General features: G+C 41.4%; 1 protein-coding gene across 3 annotated transcripts in view; it reads right to left on the bottom strand.

Annotated features, from left to right (window-relative positions):
- The window catches only part of micu3b (mitochondrial calcium uptake family, member 3b), a 31,313-nt gene that overhangs the window by 10,939 nt on the left and 8,156 nt on the right, over window positions 1-12,218 (bottom strand). Inside the window, exons 5-11 of one of the 3 annotated variants that reach the window (XM_073820399.1) lie at window positions 11,984-12,031; window positions 11,803-11,885; window positions 11,651-11,725; window positions 9,500-9,541; window positions 7,035-7,130; window positions 5,878-5,969; window positions 4,838-5,009 (exon numbers count right to left, since the gene is read on the bottom strand). In XM_073820399.1, the coding sequence (XP_073676500.1) occupies window positions 4,838-5,009; window positions 5,878-5,969; window positions 7,035-7,130; window positions 9,500-9,541; window positions 11,651-11,725; window positions 11,803-11,885; window positions 11,984-12,031 (608 nt within the window). The remainder of the gene's footprint in view (window positions 1-4,837; window positions 5,010-5,877; window positions 5,970-7,034; window positions 7,131-9,499; window positions 9,542-11,650; window positions 11,726-11,802; window positions 11,886-11,983; window positions 12,032-12,218) is intronic. The other 2 variants (XM_073820400.1, XM_073820401.1) reach the window with 2 other exon arrangements.

The following is a 12,218-nucleotide window of genomic DNA, read 5'->3' as shown; positions in this document are numbered from 1 at the left end:
GTCCCTCCAGAGCCAGTTCACAAGATGGCCGCCCTTCAAGAGCCCCTTCACAAGATGGCTGCCTTTCCAGAATCTGCTTTCGGAATGACTATTCTTCCTGAGTCCGCATTCAAGATGGTCACCCAATTGGACCCAGCTCACAAGAAATCTACCACGTCTGACTCCTCTCGCAAGATGACTGCCACCCCAAGGCCCGATCGCAAGATGGCTGCCACCCCAAGGCCCGATCACAAGATGGCCGCCATCCCCAAGCCTGTTCACAAGATGGCTGCCACCCCCAAGCCTGTTCACAAGATGGCCGCCTTTCCTGAGTCGGCACCCAAAATGGCCGCCCTTCCAGATCCTGTTCACAAAATGGCCGCTCTTCCAGATCCTGCTCACAAGATGGCCGCCTTTCCTGAGCCTGCTAACAAGATGGCTGCCGCCACTCCAGGGTCTGCACTCAAGATGGCTACCGTCACGCCCAAGTCTTCTCACAAGATGTCTGTACCTCCAGAACCACTGCCCAAGATGGCTGCCACGCCCAAGTCCTCCCGTAAGATGGCCGCCACGCCAGAGCCTGCTGCAAAGATGGCCGCCACGCCAGAGCCTGCTGCAAAGATGGCCGCCACGCCAGAGCCCGCTGCAAAGATGGCCGCCACGCCAGAGCCCGCTGCAAAGATGGCCGCCACGCCAGAGCCTGCCACAAGGATGGTCGCCATGCCAGAACCTGCACCCAGGAGGACCGCCACTCCCAAGCTTGCACACAAAATGGCCGCCATACCTGAGTCTGCTATCAACATGGTGGCTACAGCATCAGACTCTCACCCTTCCAGGACTTATCAGAGACTAATATCAAGCTTGGAGGACCCACCACTGCTGTCAGCTCGTTCAGTTGATCCCTTACTATCAGCGTCAGCCAAGCCAACGTCTGCTCACCCCACATCAGCCAAGCCAGCGTCTGCTAGCGCCACGTCAACCAAGCCAGCGTCTGCTCACGCCACGTCAACCAAGCCATTGCCTGTGAACGTCATATCTGCTTCTCTCGAACCTGCACCAGCTGCCGTTCCTACCAAGTCAAGTCAAGTTACAGCTGCTGTCCCTGCCGAGTCAAGTCACGTCACAGTCACTGTTCCTGCCAGGACAAGTCAAGATACAGCTGCTGTTCCTGTCAGGCCAAGTCATGTCGCAGCAGTCGTTCCTTCAGAGCCAAGTCAAGCAGCTGTTCCCTCCGAGCCAAGCCAAGCCACAGCTGTCCCTCTCACGCCAAATCAAGTCACTGCTGCTCTTGTCATGACGAGTCAGGTCATAGCTACTTCTTCACTGCCAAGTCACATCTCCCCTGTGCATCCAGAGCCTTCACTCCCAAGCCATGCAGAGCCAACGCTCCCAAGCCATGCAGAGCCAACGCTCCCAAGCCATACAGAGCCAACGCTCCCAAGCCATGCAGAGCCAACGCTCCCAAGCCATGCAGAGCCAACGCTGCCAAGCCATGCAGAACCAACGCTCCCAAGTCACACAGAGCCAACGCTCCCAAGCCCCACGCCCAATGACCCGGAGGGCATTCCTCTGCCAACTGTGTTACCTGTTATGGCTATCGCCATTTTGAGTGTGTGGGCTGCACACTGCGCCCCAGTTGCCTCTTCGGCCCATGAGTCTGCCCACAAGTTTGTTCTGGAGACCTCATCTACAGGCATGTCCGCTGCGCCTATACCTCTTTCGGAGGTGGCGTACATAGCGGAACTTCACGCTCTGCCCGCTCCGCCAAGGCTTCACGCTCTGCCCGCTCCGCCAAGGCTTCACGCCCTGCCCGCTCCGCCAAGGCTTCACGCTCTGCCCGCTCCGCCAAGGCTTCACGCTCTGCCCGCTCCGCCAAGGCTTCACGCTCTGCCCGCTCCGCCAAGGCTTCACGCTCTGCCCGCTCCGCCAAGGCTTCACGCTCTGCCCGCTCAGCCAAGGCTCCCTGCTCTGCCAGCACCGCCAGTGCTCCCTGCTCTGCCAGCACCGCCAGGGTTCCCTGCTATATCTGCTCCGCCAGGACTCCTTGCTCTACCTGCTCCGCCAAGGTTCCTTGCTCTGCCTGTTCCGCCAAGACTCCTTGCTCTGTCTGCTCCGCCAAAATTCCCCGCCCTGCCTGCTCCGCCAAAGTTCCTTGCTCTGTCTGCCCCGCCAAGACTCCCTGCTCTGCCTGCACCGCCTAGGTTCCCTGTCATCTCTGTCTTGGCGTCTGGGGCCGTTCCAGAAGTCTCTGTCTGCCCAGGAACTGCCACGAAAGTCGTTCCTGAAGTTCTCGTCTGCCTGGTCACGGCTATGGAGGCCACGTTCTCCCATGAACTCTCTACTTCTCTCCTTGCTCTGTCTGCCTCCTCTATCTCTGTTCTCCCCAGGTCCCAGTCCATAATGCGGCCTCCTGTTCCGCCCTGGAGGGCTTCTACGCCTCCTGTTCCGCCCTGGAGGGCCCCTGCGCCTCCTGTTCTGCCCTGGAGGGCTCCTGCGCCTCCTGTTCCGCCCTGGAGGGCTCCTGCGCCTCCTGATTCGCCCTGGAGGGCTCCTGTGCCTCCTGCTCCGCCCTGGAGGGCTCCTGCGCCTTCTGCTCCGCCCTGGAGGGTTCCTGCGCCTCCTGCTCCGCCCTGGAGGGCTCCTGCGCCTCCTGCTCTGCCCTGGAGGGCCGCTCCGCCTCCTGCTCCGCCCTGGAGGGTTCCTAAACCCCTTGCTCCGCCTTCGGCTCCGCCCTGGAGGGCTTCTACGCTTCCTGCTCTGCCCCGGAGGGTCGCTAAGCCTCCTGCTCCGCCCTGGAGGGCTCCTAAGACTCTTGCTCCACCTCAAAGGACTGCTCTGCCTCCAGCCCTGCCCTGGAGGGCTCCTGAATCTTCTGCCCTGCTCTGGAGGGCCTTTGCCCAACCTGTTCTGCCTCAGTCTCCTGGCCCCCCCACCGCTCCCCTGGACTGTTTCCTCCTGTTGTTTTTTGGAGCGTCTGGAAGCCGCTCCTTGGGGGGGGGCTATGTCACGCCAGGCCAGCAGAGGGAGCCCTTACCCCCACTGACTGTTGCTGCTCCCTCTGCTGCCTCTATGGTTACTTCCTGTTTATCAGACATAAAAGCCAGCTCATCACACACACACATCGCGAAGTATTGTTTTGCTCCAGCGGACTCTACCAAGCGTTTTCCATTGCTCCCAGGTTTCCTAGTCTCCTTGTTGTTCCCTAATTATAGTTCTGTTTTTGTTTTCCCAGTCTTAGTCTTAGTTTTCTAGTTTCTTGTTTTCATTTCATTGTTTCATTTGGACTGCCCACCTGGATTTTGACCTACGCTTGTTTATTGGATTACGCTATTGGATTGTCTTCACTGTTCATGTTTGCTGGTGTTTTCGACCCTGTCTGTCTGACTACGATCTGCTTAATAAAGCCTTGCATTTGGATCCTCACTCTTGGTCGTCCCGTTTGTGACAATTATTAATATACAGTTGAGTAAATTTTTTTCAGGATTATTTGATGAATAGAAAGATCCAAAGATCAGCATTTATCTAAAATAAAAAGCTTTTGTAACATTAGACACTATACCATTCAAAAGCTTGGAGTCAGTATATATTTTTTTAATTATAGAAATGAATACTTTTATTTGGCAAGGATGCTTTAAATTAATGAAAAGTGAAATAAGTGAATAAAGACATTTATTAAGTTACAAAAGATTTCTATTTCAGACAAAATGCTGTTCTTCTGAACTTTCTATTCATCAAATAATCCTTTCTACTCTGCTGTTTTCAACATAATAATAAATGTTTTTAAATAGTAAATCAGAATATTAGAATGATTTCTGAAGGATCATGTGACTGCAGTAATGATGCTAAAAATTCAGCTTTGAAATCATGAATAAAGTGCATTTTAAAATATATTCAAATAGAAAACAGTTATTTTAAATAGTAAAAATATTTCAAAATTTAACTTTTTGCTCTACTATGAATCAAATAAATACGTGCTTGGTGAACAGAAGAGACTTCTTAACAAAACAAAAAAATCTTTTTGACTGGTAGCGTATTTTCTGTAGATGCTGTACAAAAATAACAATGTGTTTCATTACAATATCTTACAATTTTGTTGGTAAATGCAAATTGCCATATAATTTGAATGTGGTATCTGTGGCACTTTTTCCTGAGTAATGATGGTGGTGAATGTGTGTGTGTGTGTGTGTGTGTGTGTGTGTGTGTGTGTGTTTGTTTTTGTGACATATCAGGACACAAATTGGTGTAATAACATGGGTATGACATAGGTATTACAAGGAGAGGGTGACTTATGAGGACATTGCCCATGTCCCCACTTTTCAAAAGGCTTATAAATCATACAGAATACATTTTTTTGAGAATGTAAAGATATGCACAGTCTCCTGTGAGGGCTAGGTTTAGGTGTAAGGAAGGTGTAGGGTGATAGCAAATATCGTTTGTACAGTATAAAAACCATTACCTCTATGGAATGTCCCCACAATTCACAAAAACAAACATGTGTGTGTGTGTGTGTGTGTGTGTGTGTGTGTGTGTGTGTGTGTACCTGGTATTCATCACGTTGTGGGGACCAAATGTCCCCACAAGGATAGGAATACCAGTAAATTTTGACCTTGTGGGGACATTTCTCAGGTCCCCATGAGGAAACAGGCTTATAAATCATGCACAATGAGTTATTTTGAGGAAGTAAAAGTTTGCACAATCTCCTGTGAGGGCTAGGTTTAGGTGTAGGGTAGGTGTAGGGTGATAGAAAGTACGGTTTGTACAGTATAAAAACCATTACGCCTATGGAATGTCCCCATAAAACATGTAAACCCAACATGTGTGTGTGTGTGTGTGTGTGTGTCCAGAGCAACAGTATTACCTTTTCATCGGGTATGCTTTGACGCACATTCTCAAGGTAGCCTGCGATGTTCTCCACCGTGGTGTAGCGCAGCAGGATAAGAGCAAAGTCTTCCTCGCTGACGGTGGTCATTCCCTTAGAATAGCTGAGGAACTCAATCTCAAGGACTTCTGTCTGCAGGTTGTCCATGAATCTGCCGACAGAGCATGACACAGGCACAGTGTTAAGAGAAGATGCCTTCACTCGCTCAGTAGGACACTAGACTAAGTGACTGGACCATCCCAACATGCTTTAATAACCAATACAACATCCTCACTGATGGCCTCAGGGCATTCAGATTCCTTTTTAAGGGTCATGCATTAATAACATATATAAAAGCAGTGAAGAAACCTAAGGCTGTATTACAGAAACTTAATTAAACATCATAATAGAGTTAAACCTTTATTTAAAGGGATAGTTCACCCAAAAATGAAAATTACCCGTGATCATCTCATCTTAAGCCATCCAAGATGTATATGACTTTCTTCTTTCAGAGTTTTATTACAAAATGTATTGGCTATTCCTAGCTTTATAATGGCAGTGAATGGGGTTGCAAGATTTTGTAGACCAAAAAAGTGCATCCATCCATCATAAAAGTGTTGTACGTGTGTTCATGAGAGACTGGCTTTCCAGCCGTCCTTTGTCATCTGCTGCAACGACACTCTCTCATAAATGTGATTACAGTTTATAAAATGTTAAATATGGATATTTTTCCTATACACAAATGCATCGATTAACTTCAGAAGGCCTTTATTATGCGCTTTTTATGATGGACGAATGCACTTTTTTGGGTTTCAAACAGCCATTCACTGCCATTATAGAGATTGGAAGAGCCAGAACATTTTTTAATATAACTCCGATTTTATTTGTTTGAAAGAAGGAAGTCATAAATACCTAGGATGGCTTGAGGGTGAGTAAATCATGGGGTAATTTTCTTTTTGGGTGAACTATCTCTTAAAGACTTAAGATAGGAAATCTAGCAGCCTATATTCTGGATCACAGTCATTAAATCTGTCACTTACCTGTAGAAGTCATCAAAGTTAAGTTCACTTTTGCCCTTTCTTCCAAAGAAATGCACCAGCAGAGTTGTGTCGGTGGCATTTTCTGGTTCGTGCTGTGAAAGCAAATTATGAAAAGCATTATTCAGCTGTAAAAACTGAATAAGGGAGCAAAATTTGTCACAGAATAAGTGCACAAAAATAGCTTGATGAGGATATTACAGTGCAGCCATAAACATATCACAACATAAACAACACAGATACAGACAAACACAAAGAAATGTAAAATGAACATAAATTGCCAAATAAATGATTAATTAAAAATTAATTGAGATCAGATTTGGGAAAAAAGCAAAATCTCTATCATACATCTTAAAATCACACATCAACATTGTCCTTTGATTTGTTGGCCTTCAGCTATCTGTGAATATCGATTAAAGGGATCATGAAAATTCTGTCATCCTTTTTCACACTCATGATGTAACTCTAGATTTTTATAGCACTTTAGCATCTTCTTTAAATCTCCTGTTGATACATTATAAACTATAACTGCATGAACAAAATAACAGATTTGGAATTGATGACAGAATTCACTTAGAATAAAATGTCCCTATCTGTAAAGTCTTGGAAAGTTTATGTTTGATAGAGCAAAGACACATTATGGGGCAGCCGACATCATCTCATGCCACGCAAACAACAGGCTGGTCGTGCAGAAATCTACATACAAGGTATACCTCAATGCTCCTTTGCAGCCATGTATCGTTTCAGAAACAAGAGGCATACTGTTTCTCATAGTCTTTTTTTTTTCCACAAAGATGCCTTGAAATGTCAACTAAAAAGTATTTTTGAAATCATCATAATAGATATCATATAATAACAATAATTTCATTTCAAGTAATAATTTTAATAATTTGTACTAACATGAATGAATAAAAACAAACATGGTTTGGTTCAGTTATCTTCATATACCTTTTAAGTTCTTGAACATGTCTTGATGTATTAATATCTAACTGTAACAACATGTGTAGTGACATGTTGAAATGACAATGAAAATGGCGATATTACAAAAAGAAAAAAACATGAAACAATGGGTATAACTTCACATGGGATGGAGAGAATGTGAATGACCAAGGGTGATATGAGATTCGAATAAGAAAACGTGAGCTTGAGGATACTTGTACCTCCATTAGATCTGAAAAGAGTACTATTCTCGCACCATGCCTTAGAACATCCCAGAAACTTCTGGGTTCAGACTGAGGCTGCTCTTTTTTAAGTACCTGCATATCAGAGGTGAAAATATTAAAGGCTTAACAGAACAGACCAAAACAAGATTCAGACAATACGGTGAAAGCTAATTCACATCAAAAACCACCTGCAGTAATGCAACACAGTGTCACAGAAAAGTGTTTACCACACATGAATTTCTCCCTATATCACTCTAAGATCTGTTATTGTTTTGTTTTCTAGTTTTATGAGTTTGGTTAAAGGGATAGTTCACCCAAAAATGAAAATTCTGTTTTTAATTACTCACCCTCATGTTGTGTCAAACCTGTAAGACACAACCTTTGGAACACAAATTAAGATATTTTAATGAAATCTGAGAACTCTGAAGCACTGTTGTCACATGGGCTATTTTACCAATGTCCTTATTACCTTTCTGGGTATCAAATGTGTCAGTTGCAAGGGTCAGAAAGCTCTTGGATTTCATCAAAAATATCTTTATTTGTCTTCTGAAGATGAACGAAGGTCTTACAGGTTTGGAATAATATAAGGGTGAGTAACTAATTACAGAATTTAAATTTTTGGGTGAACTATCCCTTTAACTTGTTACTCTCATAAACAAAAACAAGGTAAGAGCATAACCTTATTAAACACTAAAATACAGGGCAGACAATCATATCACACATCTGCTGCTGTGTAGGGTTGGGTATCGAGAACCGGTTCCATTTTAGAACCGGATCCAAATTTCCAATAATCGGGTATTCGATAAGACACGTGCATTTCGATTCGGGCTTAACGATTCCCGCGTTCGCATTTTAATGGGATTTTTAAACTATTCAGGCAGGAAGGAAAATAACTTGCGCACTATTTGCTTGCAGCACAGACATGTGAAGCGTGAGCAAGACGAACAGCTGTCCCGATTCGGGTTCCCGAACTGTCTGTTCACAAACAGTTTTGTGCATTTCCACTGCAAAAAAGGTTGTTCCGGCCTGGAACTAAATTCTCTTTCACATTTATTGACCCGTATGCATGAAATACGTCAGCATATCCTCATAAACACAGCATTTTTTGTCTTGAGTGAACATGAACAGAAAAAGAAAACACATGTGTAACAGTATTTTTAGATCTGTGTTCGGTGTTAAAGAGACAGCCGTCTAATAAACGTGCCGCCTGTCATTAATGTTAATCAAAGAACAAAAGAAAATCATTAACTGACTGAATATCTTTTATAAATTTAATGAGGATTAATCAATATTTAATTTATGAAAAGAAAACTATGCAGTGTTTTTAAACTTTTGATTTTAATTTCTATACCTGATATTTGTTCAGTTTTATTTATTTATGCTATTGCTAATTGGTTTGTTTGTTCCTATTTTATTACTTGTCTTTAACGATTTAATGTTTGAAATTTATATTGGTCTAGTTTTTTTTTTTTTTTTTTTTTGGTAAAACCATAAAGACAGAATATGTTTGACATTTAAATGTTTGACTTTTAACTTTTTAATGGATTTTTTTTTTTATCTTATTGGAATCGGAATTAGGAATCAATAAGAATCAGAATCGATAAGCAGAGTCGGAATCAATAAAATTCAAACGATACCCAAGCCCTCCTGCTGTGTGAATGTGATCTTGGTGCTTTAGTCAGTAAACAAGCACTCTGAATGAATCCAGTGCCGAGATAAACAGTGGATTCCGTTCAGTATTATTACATTTTTAAAGTCAGCACAAGTATATTGTGGTTTACACGGAAAAACACTGACTGAACAGAGCTGAAAGAGCTTCTCATTTCTCTTGTTTGGTGCTGAGACTGTCTCATTCCTCAGCGGCAACTCTAAGTGACACAAAACTCTTCATGGTCAAGCCGTCGCAAGAAGTAACCTAAACCCAAATACCACTCTTCAAGCAACTGTAAAAATAAAACATGGGGGTCCAGGGAGAGTTGCCATTCTTCAGGTGAGGGCCTTTTAACTTGATTCTGTGAGACCATTCCTTGGCAGAAAGCTCCTGACAGTAGACAAGCAACATAAATCATCTGTTTCAGTCTCTGGATGATTTTTCTGCTCTTTTAGACAATGGAGCTGCATTTCAGACTGAGCCCCATTAGAGCTGCATTGTCCCTCTTCTCTGGAGGTGAGCCATGCGTGAGGGTCACTCTGTTACGCCCTATCCAAACACTTCACTATGTAAAATAATATTGCTCACTGACTGTCTGAATGAAGCCACTAAATGTGGATGTAACCCTTCTGGTTTATTGAGCACTAATCATGGTGAAGCTGCATAAACAATAGCGGTTACGACGGGCGTGCATGGTTGCTGTCGATCATGACTTTACAAGTTCAATCGAGCACCGACCACATTAACCGGCATGCTAAAAACACACGTCAAAGTCATTCTCATAAGGATTCTTTAGTACACAGATACATACAGTGCTGCTGACAGATCCCTGACGTCCGTACAGTTCCACGCTCTCAGATTATGATGGCGTGCAGAACAGGAAAGAAATCAAATCAAATCACCATTCAGCATCTGTCATATCTCACTAAGGAATGGTGAAAGACAATGTGTTTTTCAAAACACAATCTATAATAATCAGCATTTCCCCAGCATGAGAGATAAGAGACTCATTGTAGTCTCGTACTCCGCAGAAATGCATTCCTATTTTCACCATGCAAATTTGTTCAAATGAACATTATGAATGAATCATGCACTACATAATCTCTCATGTTTAAATGCGATTGAGAACATGCAACAATATAATCACTATTCATGGATTTCAATCCCACTTTATATTAGGTGGCCTTACATTACACTTATATTTAAAAAAAAAAACTGCATCCAATTACACCTGCAATTACATTTATAGATACACTGTTGACCCATCTCTTACACCTTGACCCACACTTAAATCTACTCATACCACCAGAACTGTACTAACCTTACCCGTATTCCTCCTCAATAACAGCAAAAGTGTTTTGCAATTAAATACATTACATACACTGCACTTATTTTTTTGATGTTAGTACATAGTAGTTTAGGCCACCTGGTATAAAATAGGAGCTGGATTTCTATTCCAGTCATTTCAAATTAAGGAATATTTTATCCAAAAATGTTATTATATTTCTCATTCATAGATAAATTTAAAAGATAATGTACACTCTCAAAAATAAAGGCTCCAAAGGGATGCCATTTTTGGTTCCCCAAAGAACTTTTTAGTGAACCGTTCTTAAAATAACCATTTTGAAAAACATTTTCCACTATAAAGAACCTTTTCTGTATTTGAAAGGTTCCATGGATGTTCAAAGTTCTTCAATTTCAAGTTACCTTTATTTTTATAGTGCTTTATGCAATAGAGATTGTTTTAAGGCAGCTTTACAGATTAAACAGAAAAGAATCAGTGATGCTTCATCAAATATGACAGACACTACCAGTCAAAAGTTTTTGAACAGTAAGATTTTTAATGTGACAACTCTGCTCACCAAGCCTGCATTTATTTGATCCAAAATACAGCAAAAGCAGTAATATTGTGAAATATGTTTACTATGTTAAATAACTGCTTTCTGTTTGATTATATTTGAAAATGTAATTTATTCCTGTGATCAAAACTACATTTTCAGCATCATTACTCCAGTCCTTAGTGTCATATGGTCCTTCAGAAATCATCCTACTGATTTGCTGTTTAAAGAAATTATAAAAATTACTACTTTTATTTAGCAAGAATGCTTTAAATTGATCAAAAGTGATGATAAAGACATTTATAAAGTTATAAACCATTTTTATTTCAGATAAATGCTGTTCTTCTGAACTTTCCATTCATCAAAGAAACCTGAATAAATAATAATAATAATAATAATAATAATAATAATAATAATAATAATAATAATAATACATGTTTTTGATTAGCAAATCAGAAAATTAGAATGATTTCTGAAGGATTGTGACTGGAGTAATGATGTTTAAAAAAATCAGTTTTGAAATCACAGGAATAAAGTACATTTTTAAATATATTCAAAAAGAAAACTTATTTTAAATAGTACAAATATTTTAAAATGTTACTGTTTTTGCTGTACTTTGGATCTAATAAATGCAGGCTTGGTGAGCAGAAGAGAGTTCTTTAAAAAAACATTAAAATCTTACTGTTCAAAAACTTTTGACTGGTAGTGTATTAGCTATAAAGCAGCTCTATAATACACAATATTGTCTTCATTAATTTAGCTCAAGTTTTTTCTGATTTGATCTGTCAGTGCTGTCAAATCTCTGATTACTTAATAGTAAGTGTCTTTTAAACCCCAGCTTAGCAAACCAAAGTCTTTTGTTAAGCCTCATGTTAAGTAATCAAATGGATTTAAAAAATCTTATAATGTAATGCTTGAGACTTAGGGGCTTTTATGAAGCACCATTCATTTTACTGAATGGAAGAGAGCAGTGTGAACATTCTTCAAAACTTCTCTTTTAGTGTTACTCAAATTCTGAGCATAAGAAATCATGACAGAATTGTTATTTTCGGATGAACTATTTCCTTAGATTATAAACATGCTCATGCGACTGAGGATTGTAAAAACAGAAATGTATTTCTTACCAATTGAGAGGAACTCTCAGTATCTCCTCTCCGCTCTTTTTTCTTCTCATTTTTCTTACGGAATATCTCCTCCAGCTAAATGAAAAAAATGTAAATTCATCTTTAAGCCTGCTGACGCTCAGATTAATGTTAAACAACAAAACCAACCGTACCACCATGAATTCCCTCTTATCCACCATTTCATTGCCATCTGCATCAAACATTTTGAAGGCTATTTTAAAACCTGCATGCGGCTCTAGAAGACAAAAGAAAGACATGTAAGACATATAATCTTTTTGTGACCGTTGTTTGTGCTAAACGTGCGTGGCGAATTAAACCTTAAGACGAACTTACTTGTCAAAATGCAAAGCAGAAACAGATACTCTGTGTAGGCGATGACACCTGAAAAACAGCACATAAACATTTCCTTTTGAGAGCTCAAACAAAGCTTGTTTTCCAACATCCCAGAACCTGCCTTCAAAATAAATCTTCCTATCAAATGTCATTTTAAACGAGAGCTCCTTTCTTCTTTTACATTGATAAGATCTAAGAGGATCCCGTTTGGTGTTCTTGTTTGGTGTTCTCTTTG

The sequence above is a fragment of the Garra rufa genome, chromosome 16, assembly GCF_049309525.1.
Source record: "Garra rufa chromosome 16, GarRuf1.0, whole genome shotgun sequence".
NCBI classification, from domain to species: domain Eukaryota; kingdom Metazoa; phylum Chordata; class Actinopteri; order Cypriniformes; family Cyprinidae; genus Garra; species Garra rufa.
This window is presented reverse-complemented; position numbering and strand designations above follow the sequence as displayed.